Source organism: Oncorhynchus keta, chromosome 14 (assembly GCF_023373465.1).
Source record: "Oncorhynchus keta strain PuntledgeMale-10-30-2019 chromosome 14, Oket_V2, whole genome shotgun sequence".
Lineage (NCBI taxonomy): Eukaryota > Metazoa > Chordata > Actinopteri > Salmoniformes > Salmonidae > Oncorhynchus > Oncorhynchus keta.
The window spans coordinates 26,676,556-26,702,535 of NC_068434.1; the positions used below are offsets into that span (position 1 = coordinate 26,676,556).

General features: G+C 43.8%; 2 protein-coding genes across 4 annotated transcripts; both read right to left on the reverse strand.

The window, feature by feature from the left end:
• Positions 1–1,933: 1,933 nt before the first annotated feature.
• LOC118393098 (TBC1 domain family member 10A-like) lies at positions 1,934–14,279 on the reverse strand. The gene is made up of 9 exons (XM_035785408.2): positions 13,486–14,279; positions 11,389–11,488; positions 10,040–10,147; positions 9,847–9,953; positions 9,593–9,707; positions 9,277–9,342; positions 8,962–9,151; positions 8,595–8,749; positions 1,934–7,855 (listed from the first exon to the last, which is right to left on the reverse strand). Exons 1-9 carry the CDS (start codon positions 13,665–13,667, stop codon positions 7,199–7,201), a joined length of 1,680 nt encoding a protein of 559 aa, XP_035641301.1. The 5' UTR covers positions 13,668–14,279; the 3' UTR covers positions 1,934–7,198.
• An 82-nt stretch (positions 14,280–14,361) lies between these two features.
• Positions 14,362–25,974, reverse strand: LOC118393090 (splicing factor 3A subunit 1). Of its 3 annotated transcripts, none has more exons than XM_052461430.1 (16): positions 25,754–25,974; positions 19,770–20,139; positions 18,875–18,984; positions 18,570–18,777; positions 18,174–18,431; positions 17,739–17,813; positions 17,481–17,631; positions 17,150–17,349; positions 16,863–16,977; positions 16,416–16,723; positions 16,003–16,257; positions 15,688–15,895; positions 15,382–15,536; positions 15,120–15,221; positions 14,913–14,984; positions 14,362–14,812 (listed from the first exon to the last, which is right to left on the reverse strand). In XM_052461430.1, the coding sequence occupies exons 2-16, from the start codon at positions 19,926–19,928 to the stop codon at positions 14,711–14,713; spliced, it is 2,478 nt and encodes an 825-aa protein (XP_052317390.1). In that variant the 5' UTR covers positions 19,929–20,139; positions 25,754–25,974; the 3' UTR covers positions 14,362–14,710. The 3 variants fall into 3 exon arrangements, with proteins under 3 accessions (XP_052317390.1, XP_052317391.1, XP_035641278.1); XM_052461431.1 differs by having other exon boundaries at positions 18,174–18,425; positions 25,754–25,973; XM_035785385.2 differs by lacking the exon at positions 19,770–20,139 and having other exon boundaries at positions 25,754–25,973.
• Between the last annotated feature and the right edge of the window lie 6 nt (positions 25,975–25,980).

Here is a 25,980-nt window from a genome sequence, read left to right on the forward strand (position 1 = left end):
ATTATAATAACATGGAAATATAGAATAGGTGCCAAAATTACAGTCCCACATGTTTTCAAGAGCCTCTACTCAGGAGGCTATATGGTGCCGTACTGGGTCCCACAGGCAAAACCCAAGAGTGAAAACATTAACAGACATAATAACAACATTGTTTAATGGCAGCCTCTGTTTGGAATGGTTGGGAATGTATGAGTGTGGGGAATATTTACAAGGCCACCTGAGACACGCAATGTCTGGATAGAGTAAGGGTCTGGATGTAAGTGCAGTGTAAGCACAACTTTCCACTGTACATACAGTATGTAAACATAGACATATGGTGTATAACCAATGTAATACCAATGTTGTACAGAGGCTGATACAGGTAACTACGTCCTGATATGGAAGGAATGACATCAACGTGTAGCGCTTCCCTTTTGACAGTTGAAGATGAGAACTCCAAATGGAAAAACACTGGGATGATTCAATGATCAGACCTGACTGAACCCCTTGCTGAGTGATTCTCCTCACACAACCACTCATGTTTTCCCTGGGTGAGATGAATTACATTTTTACTTCACCCTGCATTGAAAAGCTCACCTGCTGGGCCTATTACAAGGTCTCCATACATATGTTTGACCTCTGCCATTTCATTTAACCTGAGTCAACCTGTTATGCTCCATCAAACATGGGAATCGGATACCTTAGAAACACAGGTGCCTTTTGCTTTGCACTATGCCAAGCGCCTGTTCCAGAACACATAGAGCCATGGGAGATGGGAGAAAGTCACCCGCATCGCATGAATCAGCCACTGTGACAGGGGTCTGTTAGGTCGAAAGATCACACAGACTCACACACTCATTTCTATTAGCGGATGACAAGAAAGGACGGATGGATTTCTAAAAGCGTATATTTCCGTTGATGAGGAGATAAATCTGATCCTTGCTGGAGAGTGGAGAAGAGCACAGAAAGGGTCTTCTTGATGTCCCCTTTGAGATGTAAATGACACTGAAAGAGGGGCAGGTGTCCACTGCTGAGAGGGAGTGTGTGAGATGGTGGAGAGGTGGGTGCACGGATTCCTAAACTATCAACAAACATACCTCTAGCAGGTTAGACCACAAATCAAGAGCAAGAGGCAATACAAACGAGACCATTAACAAATCTTGGTACTCTTCAGCAAGGTTTCGCAAGACCGCATGCAACCAACCAGACAGACATTATCAAACTGTTGTGAAATCATGCACAATATTGTGCTCAGTATTTTTCAAAATGTTGGGCAATCAGTGCTAAATAAAACAATGGCATTCAAGTCATTCTAATTCTTTGGTAACTTCTAAATCTTGACTTGCATTTATTTGTTCATTTTTCACAGAAAAAGACCAATACAAATGGTTAAAATTATTATTGCTAACTGACCTCTGAGACTTAAAAATGGCCTGCTGCTCGGAGACACCGGTAGTTTACCTAAATGTCTGACCTTCGATTGGGTTTTTTCGGGGCGTAAAAGGTAGCAACTTGCGTTGAACTCGTTTGTCAAAGGGGAAAAGTGTTGCTATTCACTCCAATTATCTCACAAAACAGAAAATTGTGAAAAACAAACCTGCCTGTAAGTAGTCACCTTGGATGACCTCACCTTGAGTAGGTTACACCGTCGCCGAAAAGAGGAACAGTAAAAAAAAATGGACAGAGGTCAAATATTTCCTTAATTGTGTTTAAAAAATATTTTTTAAACTATTGTCACACATGTTGTTTTACATTGCGTTTTAGCAGACTTTTTTCTTCAAAACATTTAGAATCACAAATGTGGAAGACAAGTAGGGGTCTTTTACAGCTCTACTGCTCCCTCTGCTGCTATAAAGTAAACTCACACCACAAAGCTACTTTATTAGTAGGCTTTTAGCTATTCACTACTATACAAAATAAGAACACATTTCCAATACCCAAACGCAATGTCAGCTGTTGTTGATCAAAGTGATTTTATTTGTAAAAACAAAAATGACAATATGAAACAACTTTGAGATAAATACATATTTGTTGATAGTTGACAACTTTAAACATCTGCTATCTGAGCAGCTAACCGATCGCTGCAGCTGTACATAGTCCATCGGTAAATAGCCCACCCAATTTACCTACCTCATCCCCATACTTTTAAAAATGTATTTACTTTTCTGCTCTTTTGCACACCAGTATCTCTACCTGCACACGACCATCTGATCATTTATCACTCGTGTTAATCTGCTAAATTGTAATTATTCGCCTACCTCCTCATGCCTTTTGCACACAATGTATATAGACTATTTTTTTCTACTGTGTTATTGACTTGCTTATTGTTTACTCCATGTGTAACTCTGTGTTGTTGTCTGTTCACACTGCTATGCTTTATCTTGGCCAGGTCACAGTTGTAAATGAGAACTTGTTCTCAACTAGCCTACCTGGTTAAATAAAGGTGAAATAAAAAATAAATAAAAACATAGAAATACCAAAGGCCTCTCTGAATAAACAAAATTAAAACCATTGTGCTGAGAAAACATGAATATTTCTAGGGGAGAAAGCATTGCATATGTTTGCTTTTTAAACTGTAAAGTTAGTGTCAAAATTATCTAGCTAAAATATAGATTCAGTTTCTACCATGATTTATGGCAAATTGTGGATTATGATCATCAAATATGGATGTGTACACACAAAAAAAATAATGTTTCTTTACAAAATGACATTTTACAAATTAGTCTTATATACACATTTTAAGCATTAAATTAAACTATAATAGCTGCAAAATGGGAAATATGTGATACAGGCCACTATACACTTGGGTGGAGAAAGGCTGTGTGGCTCCCGAGTGGCGCAGTGTTCTAAGCACTGCATCTCAGTGCTAGAGGCCTCACTACTGACCCTGGTTCGAATCCAGGCTGTATCACAACCGGCCAAGATTGGGAGTCCCATATGGCAGCGCACAATTGGCCCAGCGTCGTCCGGGTTAAGCCGTCATTGTAAATAAGAATTTGTTCTTAACGGTTTTGCCAGGTTAAATAAAAAAGCAAATAGGTTTTTGTTTACTTGACCTCCATTCACCTTTTATTGCTTTTTAGTGAGGTGACCTGTACAACAAACATGCAGCATTCAGTAGAATGATATATTGTAGCAATAATAAGTGTTGTGCATCGATTACGTCTTAATCTCTACTGAATAATTTCCTATAGTGCCTACAACATAATAGTTAAAAACCTTTGACACATCTGACTGCAAACCTTGCCTCTAAACTTGAATCACCAAAAAGGCTTTGGTCAACAGACTGTCCATTATTTTCCCAAAGCAAAGGCCTGATCTTTATCCCAACAGGCCTCATGATTTTCCCAAATGAATATAACATTTTTAAATGGAAAGGCTTCAACATTATCCCAAAATATGAAAACTCCAAGATATCCCAAAAGTAATCCCTTCGCCGGTATGCAACAAGTAAGGCTAAGCATCCATAGTAACAGGCAATGGATCAATCCGATGATCCTTATCACATTGTTATTTGGTTTGATCACCATATATCTGGACCTGTCACTCAGCGTAGCAATAAGCCGATCCATGTCTTTACAGAGCCACACTACATGACCAAAAGTATGTGGACACCTGATTGTCGAACACTTCATTACAAAATCACAGGCATGAATATGGAGTTGGTCCCCCCTTTACTGCTATAACATCCTCCACTCTTCTGGGAAGGCTTTCCACTAGATGTTGGAACATTGCTGCACGGACTTGCTTCCATTCTGCCACAAGAGCATAAGTGAGGTCGGGCACTGATGTTGGGCGATTAGACCTGGCTCGCAGTCGGCGTTCCAATTAGTCTCAAAGGTATTCGATGGGGGTTGAGGTCAGAGCTCTGTACAGGTCAGTCAAGTTCTTCCACACCGATCTCGACAAACCATTTTTGTATGGACCTCACTTTGTGCATGGGGCACTGCCATTCTGAAACAGGAAGCCTTCCCCAAACTGTTGCCACAAAGTTGGAAGCAAAGAATTGTCTAGAACTAAGGGGCCTAGTCCCAATCATGAAAAACAGCACCAGACCATTATTCCTCATCCACCAAACTTTACAGTTGGCACTATGCATTGGGGTAGGTAGCGTTCTCCTGGCATCCGCCAAACCCAGATTCGTCTGTTGGACTGCCAGATGGTGAAGCGTGATTCATCCCTCCAGAGAATGCGTTTCCACTGCTCCAGAGTCTAATGGCGGCGAGCTTTACACCACTCCAGGAGAAGCTTGGCATTGAGAATGGTGATCTTAGACTTGTGTGCGGCTTCTCGGCAGTGGAAACCCATTTCATGAAGCTCCTGACGAATCATTCTTGTGCTGACGTTGCTTCCAGAGGTAGTTTGGAACTCAGTATTGAGTGTTGCAACCGAGGACAGACGATTTTTACACGCTACGTGCTTTAGTAGTCCCGTCCTGTGAGCTTGTGTGGCCTACCACTTCATGGCTGAGCAGTTGTTGCTCCTCGACATTTCCACTTCACAATAACAGCACTTACAGTTGACCAGGGCAGCTCTAGCAGGGCACACATTTGACCAACTGACTTGTTGGAAAGGTGGCATCCCATGACGGCACCATATTGAAAGTCACTGAGCTCTTCAGTAAGGCCATTCTGCTGCCAATGTATGTCTTTGGAGATTGCATGGCGGTGTGCTCAATTTTATACACCTGTCAGCAACGGATGTGGTTGAAATGTCAGAATCCACACACGTCCACAAACATTATATATACAAAAGTATCTAGCCTGCAAGGTCCACATCACCCAGCACCTATGCAGAGAAGCAGAGGTTAGCTCTATACAGCCGGGCCGTTCCACAAAGAGTGCCTTTTGCGTCCCATTGATATTTTAAGTAGAAATTGTGCACCAATATTGAATTTTAACAGGGTGTTATATTAAATGAAGTGCCCTTTAATAAAGACCACATAGATAATTAAATAAATTCAGCATTTTGATATGCTCCTCCGTGCACCGTCTGACTTCTAGGAAGATTTTAACCCACTTAACCCTAACATTTTCACCATCATTGTAAAGTTATTTTGTTGCTTTGACAAAGTAATTTTGAAGATTCACAAGGGTATTTAAGATTAAATCACCAACCTTGTTATAGTCAACCCTGTTACTTTATTTGGCACTTAGTCTTTTTATTATTATTATTTAACCTCGAGAGGGTAAAGTGAAAATAGAAAAGTGCTTTTAATGACAATGTTAAAATGAGGTGAAATCAAATTAGGTTGACCAAGTTACACTTTCAAAAGGCACCGAATTGGTGGAACAATCCAGCTAACTGCTATGAAATATGAACATGCATGAATACTGTACATGTAGCATACAAGACATATAGGCTTTTAAGAAACCCAAGGGCAGGAATGTGTCAAATCATTGTGAGGAATGTCCAGTCCTCGCTCCTTCTTGCATACCTTACATGAGTTAAATGCTACATAGTAACTGGAATTGCCTGGCACAGTGAGGCTTTGTGTCTGGTCTCCAGACATCAGGTCCATTACCACCTGGCAGGGACAATAGATAGCCACAGGGGTCGAAGATTTATACACAAGTTGTACAAGGCACATGTCATATGTCACCTTTTACTGTATAGTAAAACAAGCTTGCAAGTTCCTTTGAAAGTATGGAATTGACATGTAATGAGTGTAAATTCGAGACAAGAGTGCTCGGAGTTCCTTTTTAGGAAGGGGAAGTTAGCAGCTGGGATAACAGAATATACAGGAAAACACACCAAGACTGCTCTCTGGTGGTGAAGGATGGAAGCTCTTTACTTATAGATAAGGCCAACTGGGAATTTGACTCAACCAACCTGACTTGAAACAATATTTACCCAGCTCTTTCTTAAGCATTAATCAAAATGAAATGGCAAGTGTTTACATTAAATTAAAAAAGTATCAACAGTAGTATAGCTTAGTTCAAAAAAAGTTAATATTTACAATTTCTATTACCTACAAACCACAGGTGGTTGGGAGCTTTGAATGAATATATATATTTTTTTTTAAACACTCCCATTTTGTGCGAATGAAGGCAGTTTGATTTAATTAAGTCTCTTGTTAAACCCTAGAATCAGATAGTCTATTAGGTGATGATTGTTTTATGTATATAACTACACAACCAATAAATTAATAGCATATCTCCCTTGCACAAAGAACACCATCTCCCTTGCACAAAGAACACCATCTCCCCTGCACAAAGAACACCATCTCCCCTGCACAAAGAACACCATCTCCCCTGCACAAAGAACACCATCTCCCCTGCACAAAGAACACCATCTCCCCTGCACAAAGAACACCATCTCCCCTGCACAAAGAACACCATCTCCCTTGCACAAAGAACACCATCTCCCCTGCACAAAGAACACCATCTCCCTTGCACAAAGAACACCATCTCCCTGCACAAAGAACACCATCTCCCCTGCACAAAGAACACCATCTCCCCTGCACAAAGAACACCATCTCCCTGCACAAAGAACACCATCTCCCTTGCACAAAGAACACCATCTCCCCTGCACAAAGAACACCATCTCCCTTGCACAAAGAACACCATCTCCCTTGCACAAAGAACACCATCTCCCTTGCACAAAGAACACCATCTCCCCTGCACAAAGAACACCATCTCCCTGCACAAAGAACACCATCTCCCTTGCACAAAGAACACCATCTCCCTTGCACAAAGAACACCATCTCCCCTGCACAAAGAACACCATCTCCCCTGCACAAAGAACACCATCTCCCTTGCACAAAGAACACCATCTCCCCTGCACAAAGAACACCATCTCCCTTGCACATCAGTAACAGTCAGAGTGAAGAAGCATGAAGAGGTAACATAAGGATGAAAGTATTATAACACTTGGCAGTGATGCATTAGTGTATGCTGCTGACTGTGTGCTTGCTCTAGGCAATACGGTGTCTTAAAAGCAGGCAGAATAAAAATCATATGAAAAATATACAATTGCCGCCCATAGTTGGGCTGCAGTGACATTAGCCATGGTACACCCAGTTGCTGGTATATGGCTGAGCTGTGCTAGTGCCTGATAAAGAGACAGAAGGCTTGGTTGGCATGCAGAGGGCCTGAGAGTGAGTGAGCGAGTGAATGAGAACTGTCCAGGATAAAACAGGGGTTGTTCCAGTTCTTCTCTCACTCACCATCAGGCCCAGTTTCACACATGCAGTTCCACCTTCTGCCCACAGCGAGAGCTACAGGTATGTGTCCTGATGATCTGCCTCTGTGCTACTCAGGCTCTGTCTGGACATCTGGAGGGGCGACTCTTTGAGAAGAGACTGGTCGTTAAAGACTGGTTGGTCGTTGAGGGCTGGTTGGTCATTAAGGGCTGGTTGGTGGGGTAGGTGAGAGTCTTTAAGTGTGTTTGGGAGGGGTGTGTCATTGACAAGGGGCTTCTGTGCTGGTGAGTCTCTCAGAGTAGGCTGAGGATCTCTGAGTGGAAGCTGAGGCAGAGGATCTCTGAGTGGAAGCTGAGGATCTCTGAGTGGAAGCTGAGGATCTCTGAGTGGAAGCTGAGGATCTCTGAGTGGAAGCTTAGGGTCACCAGGTAAATTATAAGGGTTGGGGATCTCCATGACAGGGGGAGGGGTTTTCTTAATGCTCTTCTTCTCCTCTTTGCCCTTCTTCTCTCTCTTCTGCAGCTGAGGGGCAGGCAGGGGCGACTCGACAATGATGGTGGGGTTCTGACGAAGGTCCTGGCGACTGGGAGGCTCCGAAGCCATGATAGCCCTGGCACCGTGCATTCTGGGAGGAGACTTCCAGTGCAGCTCACCGCGGTTCTTCCTCCAGCGCTTCAGCTGAACATGGTGCTCGTTCTCAACGTCCCGCTCTGAGATGGGCACATCCAGAACCTGAGGGAGGAAAAGAAAGAGAGAGAGGTTACTGCTGGTCACTGATAGATTATAGGCATGCAGTACACTGGGAAACTTATGTACGAAAATACTCAATTGGTTTAGGCTATCTTGTAGGAAATGTGATTCACAAAGTATAGTGCTAATGGCCAAGAGGAGAAAAGGTTTGTTAGGTGGTGAGACATTCCAGTCCTTATCTTAACCTTGTTAGTAAATGTCAAACTGCCTGAGGCTAAAGGAGCTTCATAGTCACTCACAGTTAGGATGGTCAACACTATCAGAGAGGCTATTGTCAAAGTGAAGAGACACCCACACAAAGCCAGGGAGGGACTAGACACTGACCAGTCAGAACTGTGAATCACTTAACTTCCACTCTGAACTCTACATTTCTAAACAGCCATTGTTCTCTTTAGCCAGGCACAGATGATATTTCCAGTCTGGGTAAAATAGGGGTGTCATTCTAATTTCTATCTAACCGGACTCAGCAGCTAGATGTATTTCAGTGTGCTTGAAGACGATACTTCTCCTGTGTTTATTATTGTGTAATTCCTGTGTATCTCTATAGTCGTTGACTCCCTGCTAGTGAAGCCCTCACCTCCCCGGACGAGGAAGCCCTCACCTCCCCGGACGAGGAAGCCCTCACCTCCCCGGACGAGGAAGCCCTCACCTCCCCGGACGAGGAAGCCCTCACCTCCCCGGACGAGGAAGCCCTCACCTCCCCGGACGAGGAAGCCCTTACCTCCCGGACGAGGAAGCCCTCCTGCATGTAGCGTGGCTCTATGGCCCTCAGCAGCTCCATGGTCTCATACTGGCCCTGACACGCATTCAGCTTCTCACGGGTACCCAGCATGCACTTCAGCAGCACTAGGCCCACCCGGAAAATTATCTTCACACCTGGGGGAGGGGTAATAGGTCACACAGTCACTAACTGGACATGAGGGATGATTCCAGAGTTTAACATCCACAATTGCAAGCATCACCGGAACTTTACTGATTATCTCAATGGGTGATCAACAATAGTGCCGATCTCCAGTGTATAAATTGGAGGTTGTAACGGAATGAATCCAAGACAGATGTTTGTGTGGGAGTTTCTGCAACTAACGAACCGTCACAGAGGAACATGTCCCAGACACGGAGAACTGAGGCCCAGGGCAGGGTGCGGGAGAAGGCACACATGAACCACTCTGTCATGTAGAGAATGGGCTCTATTTTATGTTTCTCCAGGTGGCGGTAGGTTATGGGGGAGACACGCCGCGTCAAAGCATACAGGATCTCTCCATCTAACTGGATGGCCTCCTGCAGGGACAGAGGAGAGAGAAGTACGTAGTTTCATACTGACAGGAGAACAAAACACATTGTGTGGTCTACCTTACTCTATGGGCCTTATCTGGTAGTGCATTAGTGAAGGGTACATGTCTTACCAGCCCGGCACTGTAGTATCCAGGGAGGTACTTCTCACAAATTTGGACCAGTCCCCAGAATGCATCCTGTGGAAAAACATACAGATGATGGTGTTAGGAAATTGTGACTGGAACCATACCTTTAGAGGGAAACAAAACTAAAGCACAAAGTTACGGCAGGCTAGCTATAGGTGTAGCGTACATAAACAATTCCATTGTAACTAGGGTCACAAAAGGAAGGAAGCTGGTCGAGAGCACTATTCACATAGCTAAACCACAGGTCAGGGAGTCATTGTGAGAGAACCACAGTTCAGAGCACAAGAGGCACAGGGCTCACCTCAGCAGGCATGTGCATGAGCAGCACAGCAGCAATGGGGGCCTGGGCTTGACAGTAGCCCTCCTCTGGCCTGTACAGCGTGTAGGCCTTCAGAACACGGAACAGGTCCTTCTGTCTGTGTGGGTAAACAAACACACACACAAACCCATGAACACAGCAATGAACACACACAAGGACAAAGGTCAGACAAGACTAAATGTCAAACATTAGTCCCTGAGTGAGGATAAACGATCCTATTGTGTGAGACAACTAACCCGTGGCCCCCTCGTGATACAAACATCTCATGGAAGGGGAACTGTCTGTGCAGGTCTTTCTCAATCACATCCAGCTCTTTTGGGTCTCCAGCCTGACTGTCCAGCTCCTGAAACAACACTAGGGAGAATCAACCTCAGTCCCACACAGGGAAAACAAACAGAGAGAGTGAGCAAGAGAAAGAACATAACCAACCTCGAACTTCCCCCGGTTCTGTTCCCTCTTCACTTTTCCTCCTGACAGGTAGAGCCAAGCACGGCCTCGCAGTGAGGGAGGGATTCCTTTCTGGCACCGCAGTCTCACCTGTTAAAGAGACAGAGAAATGTATTTATTACCAACCAAAGATTGTTCCAGTAAAAATCCAGCTGCATTACAAGAGAGTTGTTATACTAGAGCATTATAGAGTCAGCATCGTTGACTGAACTGGAGGGACCCTGTAAGCGTGGAAACAAAACAAGCCGTTGGACTTATACAATCCTCTATGCGTTCAGTTGAATGACTCATTCACACTTCTACTTCTCATTCTACTTCTCATTCTACTTCTCATTCACACTAGTCCATTTCTTTTTACAGAGATCATAAGCTACTGCCACTCTTTCCAGAAGAGTATGAACAGCCATTGGAGGAAGTCATGGAACAACAAAGTAGAAGGGGAAACAGAGACACTATGACTCCTGAGTGAACTCTGGGATCAACCAGCATAGCAGCCAGAGGAAACATTGCTTACTGATCATTTTTGTGTTTATTTAAGTGCGTGCATTTCATGTGGTAATACCCTTAACCAAGGCATACTTGAGTTTGCAGTGAGAACAAACTAGTCGCTGTCAAACCTGCAATCTCCACCCTAACTTTGTTACAGGGATGGGTCATGTGATGTTACCCCCACCCAGAGTCTTGCTCGGTCACGTGTTCCAACATGGAGTCGGTGAGGGATATAAAGGGATGGGTTGTGTTATGCCCTGCTGCTGACTCATGGAATTGCGATTAGGCTGAAGTTTAATAGTTAACGTTAGACACACGGGTTGAACTGGCTAGGCAACTTGAGATGGAAACCAACCGGCCTGAGAAGCCAAAGCCCTGAGCAACCTCCATGAAGGAAACTATCTAAAGCTTTACACTTCTTCCAACCATTAAAGTTTACTGGGGAAGAAACAAGTCAGTGTCTGACATGCAGGTTAATCACTGGCTTGTCTGAATTATTAGGGAACACAAACAGTGTTGTTGTTTTAACAGTAACTGTGCTGTAGCAGCCATTACAATACAGCCCAAACCCCCAACATGCCTGGACAGAGGATGGCATGGAAGCAATACTTAGATTTACAAAACCAGAGCAGAGTGCTATCAAGATGCAAGAACTAACTAGGCCCTGGTTGGCTAATAACATAATAAGGAGTTGCCACATACTGTGAAATAACTTATTTAGGATCGTTTGAGGAATAATTAAGACCACCAGATGGTAAGAGACAGTGTCACAACAGTCTAGACACGGCAACAAATTAAGTTGTGTCAGCCCTATGAATGTTCCAACTCTCAGCAACTCTGACCTTTTTGTGTCTCTTGACCATCCATTTGTCCCAGTTGCTCAGCATGTCTAGCCACTTGACCTCTCGCTGCCTCAGCACCTCTGGAGGGACATCCTGAGCCCTGAGGGAGAGACAGAAGAACAAGGAGGAAGTGTTAGAACTTCCTAAATCTAAGCAAAATGATAGAATAAATTTTATAAAAATCTGTTATAGCTTTCTAGAGTTTCAAATTGTTTTATAAAAAAAAATGTGTAGAACTAGAATGCAAATAAACAGGTTTTGAAGCATTAAAGATAAGAAATTCAGCAGGAGGAAAGGGTAAAACAGGTGTCTGGGAGGCATTTGATTTTCCCTCTACGTAGGCAGGCAGGGCCTTGTGCAGAACCAGAAAAGAGATTAGGTAATGCTATAATGTGGTAAGTTTGGCTCCATGCCTCCATCCAAGAAATGGAACTGAGCATGAGAAAATATATAGGCCTAACGTTTTCTTATAGCTTGGCTTGATGGCACTCAAGCAGCATGTAATCATCAGCACAACCTTGTAATCATGGGATATAAGAAGTCTTCAAAGAGAGGCCTTTAAATTTGGACAACCCTCTTTCCTCTTAAAGCCAGAAGCCTTAGTTGCTGCATCCACTTTTTGTCTTCTGAATGATTGATCTATACCCATTGATTCTTGAAGAATATAACATAGAAATGCCTCATGTGCTCAGTTCAACTGTAGTACCTCATCAGAACACAAAATAGTTTACCCAAATGTTAGTAAACAAAGTCAAATGTAAACAAGAACTGTTTAGCTTCAAAGCCTGGTAAAAACAGAGCTATGGATACAAGGACTGGACATGATATCACATGTATTGTCTATGAATTTGAGAGCGGTTACATTTCTCCAGCCCCAAATATTTGTATCTTCCTTTGCCAGTTTGCCTACCACCTTACACAAATTTAAATAAATAGACTCTGCTGTACTTAAGTAGAATTTGGTTTATCACCTAGAAAAAAATCTTTGTCTCCCACTTCCTATAAAAGCATGAGCCAGAAGAGGCACTCCAACAATGGGGCACCAGAGATGTGGCACAAGGCCATCCAACACTCCAGAACACAGGAAGCTCCCAGACAGATAGTGCTTGCACAAATTTCACTCATTCCTTCCATTTGCAGTGTGCTACACTGCAGGGCATTGACATAAGCACAAGAACAAAGACTTCTCACAATTAGAGAGATATACCTCTTGTTGCCTCTGGCAAAACCATAAAAGAGGAAATTGGAATAAAATACATATTGTTGACATATTAAATTATTTGGAAGGAGAAGGGTGCATTGAGAAAATCAATGTGTAATTGTACATCCTACATCCTAAGACTTAAACTTAATGTAAGCTAACTATTAAAAGAAAAGGAGACAAGTCAAAGTCATGAAAAACATGTGCTGAACCAAGTGTAAAGGGAAGAATGTGCTCAGGAAAACAAAGCCTGGTGTCCCTCCAATCATGACAGGGAGCATTTGAGTCCCCATGCTGTCAGCTGCATAGTCCAAAAGTTAATATGACGTCAGTGTCCATAAGGCATTGTGATTCAAAGACACCACAAAAGAGGGAGATGAACAGGAAAGGAGACTAAGATGATAAAGCTGGTCAGCGTCACCCTTCACACCTAAAGGTTTATTCTCAGTTCCCCCTTTCAGGGTGTTTGGTTCTTATCATCCTAAGCAAGACCAAACACTATGTAAACAATCAGGGGCCTTCCCAGAACTTTAGCACAGACCAGTGGCTTCAAGGGAGGGTCTCTGCTTATAGAGACTTTAAGCTAGTCCGCAGTTTGAGTAAATTGGTTCACATATCTTAAAATAGTACAGGGTATTTAAACAACTTAGAGAAATAAGTCACATTCGGTAAGAACAGTGCGTTTACGCCAAGTACACCCCAAATGGCCCCATTCCCATTAATTGGGAGGTTGATACTGGAGGCATGCCTTTTTCCATAGATGGGACTAGAGAAGAGACAACCCTTTAAAAACACACATTTGATGTAGTCACATTTCACACACCCAAGTAACTATAGGAGTGTGCAAGCTTACAAATTATATGGGGCAATGTGAGCAGAACACCAACGTTACTTACGATTCTTCTGAATACTGTTGCGCCCCTCCAATAAATCCATATTTATCAGTGTGCCTGTCGTTGGTAAAGCCGTTCATCTCGGAGTCTGAGCCAAGGGAGCTCTCGTCGTCCATATGACTGCTACTAATGGTCCTGATACTTCTCGAGTCGGCCGACTGGCGACCATTCTCTGTGTTAGCCATGATTCTCTCAATAATACATCTATTTCTTTGGCACGGTCACAACCAACAGTATGTAACCAGGCGAACGTTTACAAACAAAACTGATGCCATGGAATACGTAGCTAGCTAACGATAGCTGTCAGGACTAGCTATCGTCTGGTATGTAGCTAGCTAGCTAATTAATCTAGTTATTAACAACAAAATTCGTAACTGAGCGAGCGAAATGTTAGTAAACACCGCACGTTTTACCGTGTGATGTTGACGTCCCAGCCTTTTCAGACAGTAACATAAGCTAGTTGCCGTGTGCGCGTTAATGATCGTAAACGAATCTGGCTAGCCTAGCTAGCTTGTAATGTGGCAATGAATTAGTTAGCTAGAAAGTTAGCCAGCTAGCTAACTAGGTAGCACAATTCACCACAAAGGTGCATTTGTTGCTTATGTCATGTTGGTGTAGCAAGCTAAAAGACAGTTTGTGTCGTTCCTTCCTCCTGTTCCATGTATTCTGTTTCCTTGTCAAGGCAAGTTGAGAAGTTCGGATGTCCGGCCTCCGCTCTCATCTAGCGCAGTGGTTGCAACTTGCATTCCCCATTGGTAGTCACATCAAGCTGCCTCAACCTCTTGAACATCTGCTTACTCAATATTTTGAGCTGCATATCCCAGTTGCACACCATGACAGTATGCCCCCATTCAAAATACTGAACCCACTCAAATGACATAATGGTGACATTTTATTACTTTATTTGATGGACTGACATGGGTTGGAAAATCTGGACAGAAACCACCTGCATGCATACAATCCCCTTAAACAATACAATTAACATTTAGAAAAGAATCAACGCTTAAAATACAAAACCAAAACGAATTATAGGTTATTTATAGACTACGCTTCAAATATTCTTTACAATTGGTATGACCAACAAAGGACATAAATCATTTGAAAGAGCTGCTCTGATAAAGTTGCTCATTTACCCCAATTTTTCGGACATTATAATAATTACTTGGGGGTAAATTACAAAATGTCGCAAACTGGCTGTGTATGGCAGAGAAACCTGTTGAGGGGATGTTCACTTCTTTCTCCCACCTCTCTCCTTCAGTGCCAGGTGTATGACTGAACCGTTGTTCATGTTGTAGTAGGCCAGCGAGTTGGAATCTTTGATGAAAATTCCCTGTAATAGAAGTGATAGATGTAAATGACTCCAATGACAACCAGTCATGTCAGTTTATATTTACACATACAATTATTTAAATGGAAACAACAATGCTTACCTCATACTGTAGCTTTTGTTTTCCAGCTGGCATGCCAGTGGCTTCATGGATTTTGACTTTAATAACAGATACCTGTGGTGAGATAGAATGGGAAGTTCAGAAATGTGAAATATTCCAGAAAATTTGACTTCATGGACGTGCACTCATGAGAATATATACTGTATTGGTAAAAGGGAGAGTGGAATGGTAGGTGAACTACTAACATACCTGATCTGTGAGTGGGACAGTGAAGTTCAGCGCTTGTCCACTTAGCTTCCATTCCGTCTTGTCCTGCATGTTGGGAACTTGTACTTTGACCGACACTGAACCCTATAAAATAATATACAGTAGAATAACCTTTACATGTCAATATACAGAACTACCAACAGCAAGCATAGGATGACCAACATGACATATAAAAATACAGCTGTGGATCATTCACACTACCTCATTTTGCCATTAGTCCATGATATTTAATAGGCCAACAAACCTTGTATATGCGGAGGAAATCCTCCTCTGGTATAAGGTTGTCCTCTGTCTTCATCTTCTTGGTGACAGGCTCATCATCATGGCGTGGGGGTGGGTGGGAAGGTGGCTGAGGGTCAGGGCGGGGGGGCTGCGGGACAGGAGGGGCAGGGACAAATGCTGGACAGGAAAGAAGATTAAAGTCAGTCAATCTATCAATAACATGCTTAAAAATAGTAAAGTAATTTGTTGCACTGCATATTTCTGAAGTCATTCAATGGATTTCAAAGTATTTAACACTGTGGGAATAGTATAGCAATGGATCTCTTACAAGTTGGTACCACCATGGGGGGTGGTCTGGGGGCCATCATGTGAGGTGGTTGGGGCATGGGTACCACGTTGATGCGGGGAGCATGCATCATGGGAGGCATGGGTGTTAGAACCTGCCCTGGGGCCAGGCGCATCTGCACAGGGGCCATGGGGGGCCGTGGAATCACAGGCACAGCTGACAGGAGAGTGGTGCGTACAGGGGGCAGCATCTGCATGATTCACAAGGAAGAATAGACAGTCAACCTTATATATTAACAAATTAATGCTACATAAAATAAATGCTTTAACACTTCTATTGAACAAGAAAGCGACTTGCGGAAGGAGGGGCCCGAGCCATCGTGTTCATTGGAGGGCTGGGTTTGGGCAGAAGGGGGGCAGAGGAGATGAGGGGTGATTGATGATGATGGTGGTAAAGCTCAGGCTTGCTCGGTCCAATCTTCTCTTTGCTTTCATCCTCCTGCACCAGTCCCTTGGCCTTGTGAATGGCCTCAATTTGCTCCTGTAGGGTGATGTTGGCCTGTGCTGCTTGCTGAGTACGCGCCATGCTGCCAGAGTGCCCATCCCAGGTCACCTAAGGAGGGAAGGTGCGTTAAGTAAAAACTCTGACCACATAATGACAACGAAATTAAGTTAGAGATTATAACCTAATGACTAGTATTCGATTCCTCTTAGACATTTATTTTACACAAAAAGAAAACAAATGGCTATTCCCTCTCCACTTGCACTCACCTTCTCCTCAGGCTTCTGGATCTCCTCTTCTCCAATCTTCTTTCCGATGGCTGTCTCCTCCACGCCAAAGATATCAGTACGCCTCTCAGCCAACTGTTTCAGGCTGCTCTCAATGTCCATGCCAGGGGCGTAAACCTCGTCCTCGATTTGCCTCTCTCTGATGCCCCGGTCCCTCTGCTCCAGCCAGCGGGGATCCAGTAGCCCAATGCGCATGTGCTCCTGCATCTTACTGGCTTGGATCCTCTCACCCGTGATGGGAGAGATGAGGTACTCATCCAGAGTCTTGGCTGGAGGCTGTGGCTTGGAGGCTACAGGGCAAGAAAAATGTATCAAATGTAAGGGCAAATGAAGAACATGCATGTATTTTCTTGACCTTTATTGTCATACATGATATTAAAACATCTAGCATAAGGGGTGTTTAGGTCCTGATGATGGAATCCCTCTCACCTTTGGGGTCGTAGTCCTTGCGGATAATGACCTGGTCTGGAGTAGGGGGCAGTGGGGGTGGCATGGGGTTGTCTGGGGGCAATGGTGCCTTGCCATCTTCCTCGTCATCAGAACCCTGGGCAGAAGGCATCAAAGACTCATGTGACTCTACATTGATTACACTATTTCCTAATAATAGTAATATTACATTCATGTTCAATCAGTAACTCTGTTAAGGAGTAATAAGCTAATAAGTTAATGACATCCTACTGTTGTGTGTGTATACTGAAACAGGTCTGTCTACTAACCTCATCCATGTCTTGCAGCTGTGTGTCCTGATCAGGCTGTGTGGGACGCCCATCATCCCGGTCCTCCCGCTCATCGTCCTCCTCATCCTCACTTTCAACCTCCATCTCCACCTCCTCACTCTCTCCAAACTTGTCATAACGCTCCTGGGTCAGGATGCGAGCTCCCAGCTCCTCGGGTGTTGTGGGTGGGGGGAAGTGGCCTGTTGGAACACAAGTCATAACACCATCATTACAAAACTAGTGACACAGGCGGTGGAAAACAATCTCTCAGGAACCGAAAATGAACTATCTATTCATATTCATTTGTCTGGCTGACAGTTCATTTCTCTACCTTGTTCATTAGGCTGAAAGTCCACGGTCTCCACCACTACAAAGTCATGCCAGTCAATTTGGGCGTAGGACACACGTTCTTTCTCCCGCTCCTCCTCCTCCTTCTTCCTTTCACGCTCCTGGAACTTCGCCCATTCAACACGGTACCTCACCTGTTGGTAAAGCCAGGTGATAAACTGTTAATGCATGGCATTATAGACTATGGCCATTTCAAGAGCTTATGGTGGGCAAACCCGACATCAAAGCTTCAGGGACATACCTGGTCCAGCACCTCCCTGGGGTTCTCAGACTCTCTTTTCAGCTTTATCAGAAGTCCCTTGGGAGGGATCAGAATCTAGGTGGGAAATGACCCAAGACAAACACAGGTTGGCATCACAACACAACCAGCTGAAGACATGTTATCCTACAAACAAGCCAAATTAGTATATGATGGGCGGCAGGTAGCCTAGTGGTTAGAGCGTTGGACTTGTATCCGAAAGGGTGCAAGATCGAATACCCGAGCTGACAAGGTAAAAATCTGTCGTTCTGCCCCTGAACAAGGCAGTTAACCCACTGTTCCTAGGCCGTCATTGAAAATAGGAATTTGTTCTTAACTGACTTGCCTAGTTAAATAAAGGTTAAAATTTTTTCAATAAAATTATATATTTCAACAAGATATATGCCACAATCAAGAATAATTGGTATGACGCTGTACCTTAGTGTACTGCTCCACCAGCTTGGTGAAGTAGTTGAAGAGGCTGTGTTGAGGTCGCAGGAAGTCAAACTGGTAGTTTCGCTGTTCTTTCTGCATGAGCTGTGTGAGGAACTGGCGCCCGTTGCGAGCAACAAACTGGGCGGTCAGCTTGACAACATCCAGGTCGAATGCCGAGATTGAAGGAGGGTCAGCAATGAACTCAAACTCAGGTGGAGGCTCCTTTGGCACCACTGTCTCATGAATCACCTGGGCCTGCACCTACCGGTAAAGGAAACCATAACTTAGAATAGCTCTTTTTAGGCATCAATCATGTCTTACACTTTACAGTGAACAAATGACAATCAGTGATTTATAAATTGATAGATAAAAAAACAGCGAATGCCTAGGAAGGCACACCTTTTGAGGAAGCTGCTGTGAGTTCTGCAGGGCCTGCTGCTGCATGACCTTTGGTACGGCTGCAGACGGCTCCTGGCCCTTGCCCTCCTTGAATTCATTGACTTTGTGGCGGTAGTAAGCATGGTATGGGTCGTTGGGGTTCAGGAAGTTGAACTTTGGGTTGTTGATCTCATTCTGACGGATCCTTGCCTCGAACTCTGGTCCATTCCTGAGAATTAATGGAAGGAAAAGGATGCGTGACCATTGCAATATGATGTCATACAATTTTATAAAAACACGACTGAGAATGAGACTGAAAAACCAACCTGGCTACAAAACTGGCAGTCTTGTCGACGATGTTTCGGACCTCAGGAGGTGGATAGATGATCCCAACTATGGGTTTCGTTGCTGGGGTTTCCTCTGTTGACTCATCTGCCTGTTGAAACAATATATAATGCAGAAATTATCTGTCTCGTGAGGCTTTACAAATATTGTCATGTTGAGGCAACCGAGGCTACCTGGCTTATTAGAGAGATGTGTATATATAATGAGATGATCATGTCTCCAATCTAAACATGAGTCATTGTCCCAAAGGCGGGCAACAAACTTAGGTCCAAAATAAGCCCATAGAAAACACATTAGGCTTATTTTAGACAGATTTTGGCAAGAGGTTCACCCCTTCCTTTCTGCTGCCTTGCACAGGTCGGCTGATCCAGCAGCAGGAAAGGTAATTGATTTTATCACAGCATATGCAGTGGTGTAAAGTACTTAAGTAAAAATACTTTAAGTACTACTTAAGTAGTTTTTTTGGGGTATCTGTACTTTACCATTTATATTTGACAGCTTCTACTTTTACTCCACTACATTCCTAAAGAAAATTATGTATTTTTTACTCCATACATTTTCCCTGACACCTAAAAGTACTCATTACATTTTGAATGCTAAAGCAGGACAGAATAATGGCTCCTGTCAATATAACGCGTTGTCATCCCTACTGCCTCTGATCTTGCGGACTCACGAAACACAAATACTGTGTTAGCAAATGATGTCTGATTGTTGAAGTGTGCCGACAGAGATGGCCGCCTCACTTCACGTTCCTAGGAAACTATGCAGTATTTTTATTTTTTTAAGTGTTATTTCTTACATTGGTACCCCAGGTAATCTTAGGTTTCATTACACAGTCAGGAGGAACTACTGAATATAAGAGCAACGTCAACTCACCATCATTACGACCAGGAATACGACTTTCCCGAAGCGGATCCTGTGTTTTGCCCACCACCCAGGACAATGGATCGGATCCCAGCCAGTGAACCAAACCAAAGTCGCCGTAAAAGGGGCAGACGAAGCGGTCTTCTGGTCAGGCTCCGGAGACGGGCACATCGTGCACCATTCCCTAGCATACTACTCGCCAATGTCCAGTCTCTTGACAACAAGGTTGATGAAATCCGAGCAAGGGTAGCATTCCAGAGAGACATCAGAGACTGTAACGTTCTTTGCTTCAAGGAAACATGGCTCACTCAAGACACGCTATCGGAGTCGGTACAGCCAGCTGGTTTATTCACGCACCGCGCAGACAGAAACAAGCATCTTTCTGATAAGAAGAGGGACGGGGGGGTATGCCTTATGATTAAAGAGACATGGTGTGATCCCAACAACATACAGGAACTCAAGTCTGTTCACCTGATTTAGAATTCCTTACAATCAAATGTCGACTGCATTATCTACCAAGAGAATTCTCTTCGATTATAATCACAGCCGCATATATTCCCCCCCAAGCAGACACATCGATGGCCCTGAATGAACTTTATTTGACTCTATGTAAACTGGAAATCACATATCCTGAGGCTGCATTCATTGTAGCTAGGGATTTTAACAAGGCTAATCTGAAAACAAGACTCCCTAAATTCTATCATCATATCGATTGTGCTACCAGGGCTGGTAAAACCCTGGATCATTGTTATTCTAACTTCTGCGACGCATATAAGGCCCTCCCCCGCACTCCTTTCGGAAAAGCGGACCACGACTCCATTCTGTTGCGAGTTCATTCATTAGCAAGTGCATTGGTGATGTTGTACCCACAGCAACTATTAAAACATTCCCAAACCAGAAACCGTGGATTGATGGCAGCATTCGCGCAAAACTGAAAGCGTGAACCACTGCTTTTAACCAGGGCAAGGTGACCGGTAACATGACATAATACAAACAGTGCAGCTAATCCCTCCGCAAGGCAATCAAACAAGCTAAGTGCCAGTATAGAGACAAAGTAGAGTCGCAATTCAACGGCTCAGACACAAGAGGTATGTGGCAGGGTCTACAGTCAATCACCGATTACAAGAATAAAACCAACCCCGTCGCAGACCACGATGTCTTGCTCCCAGACAGACTGAATAACTTCTTTGCTCGCGTTGAGGACAATACAGTGCCACTGACACGGCCCGCTACCAAAACCTGCGGACTCTCCTTCACTGCAGCCGACGTGAGTAAAACATTTAAACGTATTAACCCTCGCAAGGCAGCAGGCCCAGACGGCATCCCCAGCTGCGTCCTCAGAGCATGCGCAGACCAGCTGGCTGGTGTGTTTACAGACATATTCAATCAATCCTTATCCCAGTCTGCTGTTCCCACATGCTTCAAGAGGGCCACCATTGTTCCTGTTCCCAAGAAAGCTAAGGTAACTGAGCTAAACGACTACCGCCCCGTAGCACTGACTTCCGTCATCATGAAGTGCTTTGAGAGACTAGTCAAGGACCATATCACCTCCAACCTACCTGACACACTAGACCCACTCCAATTTGCTTACCGCCCCAATAGGTACACAGACGACGCATTCGCAACCACACTGCACACGGCCCGAACCCATCTGGACAAGAGGAAGACCTATGTGAGAATGCTGTTCATCGACTACAGCTCAGCATTTAACACCATAGTACCCTCCAAACTCGTCATCAAGCTCGAGGCCCTGGGTCTCGACCCCGCCCTGTGCAACTGGGTACTGGACTTCCTGACGGGCCGCCCCCAGCTGGTGAGGGTAGGTAACAACATCTCCACCCCGCTGATCCTCAACACTGGGGCCCCACAAGGGTGCGTTCTGAGCCCTCTTCTGTACTCCCTGTTCACCCACGACTGCGTGGCCATGCACGCCTCCAACTCAATCATCAAGTTTGCGGACAACAGTACAGTGGTAGGCTTGATTACCAACAACGACGAGACGGCCAACAGGGAAGAGGTGAGGGCCCTCAGAGTGTGATGTCAAGAAAATAACCTCACACTCAACGTCAACAAAACAAAGGAGATGATCGTGGACTTCAGGAAACAGCAGAGGGAGCACCCCCCTATCCACATCGACGGGACAGTAGTGGAGAGGGTAGAAAGTTTTAAGTTTCTCGGGCGTACACATCACGGACAAACTGAATTGGTCCACCCACACAGACAGCGTGGTGAAGAAGGCGCAGCAGCGCCTCTTCAACCTCAAGAGGCTGAAGAAATTTGGCTTGTCACCAAAAGCACTCAAACCTTTTACAGATGCACAATCGAGAGCATCCTGACAGGCTGTATCACCGCCCGGTATGGCAACTGTTCCGCCCACAACCGTAAGGCTCTCCAGAGGTTAGTGAGGTCTGCACAACGCATCACCGGGGGAAAACTACCTGCCCTCCAGGACACCTATACCACCCGATGTCACAGGAAGGCCATAAAAATCATCAAGGACAACAACCACCCGAGCCACTGCCTGTTCACCCCGCTATCATCCAGAAGGCGAGGTCAGTACAGGTGCATCAAAGCTGGGACCGAGAGACTGAAAAACAACTTCTATCTCAAGGCCATCAGACTGTTAAACAGACACCACTAACATTGAGTGGCTGCTGACAACATACTGACTCAACTCCAGCCACTTTAATAATGGAAAATGTATGTAAAAAATGTATCACTAGCCACTTGAAACAATGCCACTTAATATAATGTTTACATACCCTGCATTACTCATCTCATATGTATATACTGTACTCTATCATCTACTGCATCTTGCCATCTTTATGTAATACATGTATCACTAGCCACTTTAAACAATGCCACTTTTATGTTTACATACCCTACATTACTCATCTCATATGTATATACTGTACTCGATACCATCTACTGCATCTAGCCTATGCCGTTCTGTACCATCACTCATTCATATATCTTTATGTACATATTCTTTATCCCTTTACACTTGTGTGTATAAGGTAGTTGTAGTGGAACCATGTGTATGTGACAAATATCATTTGATTTGCCGCTGTCTGTAATAAAAAAATAACATGCAAATGGTGCCGTCTGGTTTGCTTAATATAAGGAATTTCATGTATAGCATTTACTTTTACTGAAGTATGACAATTGAGAACTGTGTCGACCACTGTACTTAAGTACATTTAAAACCAGATACTTTTAGACTTTTACTCCAAGCAGTATTTTACTGGGTAACTTTCACTTGAGTCATTTTCTGTTAAGGTACCTTTACTTTTACTCAAGTATGACAATTGCGTACTTTTTCCACAACTGAGCATATGAACATCATATCAATCTGTTGTTTCACTAGCTCTACACAGAATGCAATAATATTTAATGTAAGTAGATTAACTAGACAATACAGTGTTTTTACAGTGATTGTAATATTTCTATAAAAGCCTTCGTGTATTTTAATTACATTTATAATATCGCAGGAGGCACATTAGAGGTGCATGCGCACTTGCTAAAAAACAATACATTAGATAAACAATAGATTATTTCCAGACAAGGCATTTTTTCAGGTTGCATGTAACTTTTTATTTTGACTTATATATATATATATATATATATATATATATTTGTTTTACTTTTTGGAAGTACCAGCCAGGACAGCAGGAGTTGCTCAGCAAAACTCTTTGGTAAGTACCGAATGTATTTTTACATTATTAAGCTTGAAAAGCTGGTGAATGGCAAGTTGAATGACTGCTTGCTGGGATTGGAGAATGTCTCCTGTCAAACTCATCTACTGCTGTTCATACCAGTAGCATTCTTAGTACAATTTGTGTAAACTCATCCGGTGTACATGCTTATTGATTCCATTCGGATTACTGTTAGTGCTATTTGGGTTGTTGATTAGCTAACGTAGCTAGATTAGTGCAGAAGTTTCTTGATCTTTATTTATTTAGTATTATTTTTGTGTACTCGATTCACTGTCACCACTGATAAATCCACCATAATTGAGAATTTCAATAAGCATTTTTCTACGGCTGGCCATGCTTTCCACCTGGCTACTCCTACCCCGGTCAACAGCACTGCACCCCCAACAGCAACTCGCCCAAGCCTTCCCCATTTCTCCTTCTCCCAAATCCATTCAGCTGATGTTCTGAAAGAGCTGAAAAATCTGGACCCCTACAAATCAGCCGGGCAAGACAATCTGGACCCTTTCTTTCTAAAATTATCTGCCGAAATTGTTGCCACCCCTATTACTAGCCTGTTCAACCTCTCTTTCGTGTCGTCTGAGGTTCCCAAAGATTGGAAAGCAGCTGCGGTCATCCCCCTCTTCAAAGGGGGGGACACTCTTGACCCAAACTGCTACAGACCTATATCTATCCTACCATGCCTTTCCAAGGTCTTCGAAAGCCAAGTCAACAAACAGATTACCGACCATTTCGAATCTCACCATACCTTCTCTGCTATGCAATCTGGTTTCAGAGCTGGTCATGGGTGCACCTCAGCCACGCTCAAGGTGCCACAGGGTTCAATTCTTGGACCGACTCTCTTCTCTGTATACATCAATGAGGTCGCTCTTGCTGCTGGTGAGTCCCTGATCCACCTCTACGCAGACGACACTATTCTGTATACTTCCGGCCCTTCTTTGGACACTGTGTTAACAACCCTCCAGGCAAGCTTCAATGCCATACAACTCTCCTTCCGTGGCCTCCAATTGCTCTTAAATACAAGTAAAACTAAATGCATGCTCTTCAACCGATCGCTACCTGCACCTACCCGCCTGTCCAACATCACTACTCTGGACGGCTCTGACTTAGAATACGTGGACAACTACAAATACTTAGGTGTCTGGTTAGACTGTAAACTCTCCTTCCAGACCCATATCAAACATCTCCAATCCAAAGTTAAATCTAGAATTGGCTTCCTATTTCGCAACAAAGCATCCTTCACTCATGCTGCCAAACATACCCTTGTAAAACTGACCATCCTACCAATCCTCGACTTTGGCAATGTCATTTACAAAATAGCCTCCAATACCCTACTCAACAAATTGGATGCAGTCTATCACAGTGCAATCCGTTTTGTCACCAAAGCCCCATATACTACCCACCATTGCGACCTCTACGCTCTCGTTGGCTGGCCCTCGCTTCATACTCGTCGCCAAACCCACTGGCTCCATGTCATCTACAAGACCCTGCTAGGTAAAGTCCCCCCGTATCTCAGCTCGCTGGTCACCATAGCATCTCCCACCTGTAGCACACGCTCCAGCAGGTATATCTCTCTAGTCACCCCCAAAACCAATTCTTTCTTTGGCCGCCTCTCCTTCCAGTTCTCTGCTGCCAATGACTGGAACGAACTACAAAAATCTCTGAAACTGGAAACACTTGTCTCCCTCACTAGCTTTAAGCACCATCTGTCAGAGCATCTTACAGAGTACTGCACCTGTACATAGCCCACCTATAATTTAGCCCAAACAACTACCTCTTTCCCAACTGTATTTAATTTATTTATTTATTTTGCTCCTTTGCACCCCATTATTTGTATTTCTACTTTGCACATTCTTCCATTGCAAAACTACAATTCCAGTGTTTTACTTGCTATATTGTATTTACTTTGCCACCATGGCCTTTTTTGCCTTTACCTCCCTTCTCACCTCATTTGCTCACATTGTATATAGACTTGTTTATACTGTATTATTGACTGTATGTTTGTTTTACTCCATGTGTAACTCTGTGTCGTTGTATCTGTCGAACTGCTTTGCTTTATCTTGGCCAGGTCGCAATTGTAAATGAGAACTTGTTCTCAACTTGCCTACCTGGTTAAATTAAGGTGAAATAAATAAAAAATAATAAAAAAAATTGACATTGTAATGCATTGTTAGGAGCAGTAACATAAGCATTACGCGGTTCCCGCTATAACATCTGCTAAATTGTGTATGCGACCAATACACTTTGATTTGATAAAGATAGATTGAAAGTACCAGATCTTACCCTGTTGTTGGGCTCTAGTTGAACAATTTGTACAGGCCCAGGCGGCATGGCTGCGTTAATTCCTTGCTTGGCTTATCTGTTAAAACGTAAAAAGTGAGGTTCGTTCTCTTCACAATTACAATACTTGTTGTGGTACTATAGCTTTGTCTAGAAACTGATTTAATTGAACAAAACTATTTCCAAATAGGACCGTTGTTCTTCAGTTGACCTGCCCGGAATGGAGGTAT

Bases quoted from the DNA above. Each gene is read 5' to 3' on its own strand.
- LOC118393098 (XM_035785408.2), bottom strand. From the start codon at position 13,667: ATGGCTAACACAGAGAATGGTCGCCAGTCGGCCGACTCGAGAAGTATC. The intron at 10,148-11,388 runs GTCAGAGTTGCT...TCTCTTTAACAG, and splicing joins TGGTCAAGAGACACAAAAAG to GTGAGACTGCGGTGCCAGAA. The intron at 9,152-9,276 runs GTAAGACATGTA...CTGTCCCTGCAG, and splicing joins GATACTACAGTGCCGGGCTG to GAGGCCATCCAGTTAGATGG.
- LOC118393090 (XM_052461430.1), bottom strand. From the start codon at position 19,928: ATGTGCCCGTCTCCGGAGCCTGACCAGAAGACCGCTTCGTCTGCCCCT. The intron at 17,814-18,173 runs GTACAGCGTCAT...TTTCCCACCTAG, and splicing joins TGGTGGAGCAGTACACTAAG to ATTCTGATCCCTCCCAAGGG. The intron at 17,350-17,480 runs GTAGAGAAATGA...GTGTTCCAACAG, and splicing joins CTTTCAGCCTAATGAACAAG to GCCACTTCCCCCCACCCACA.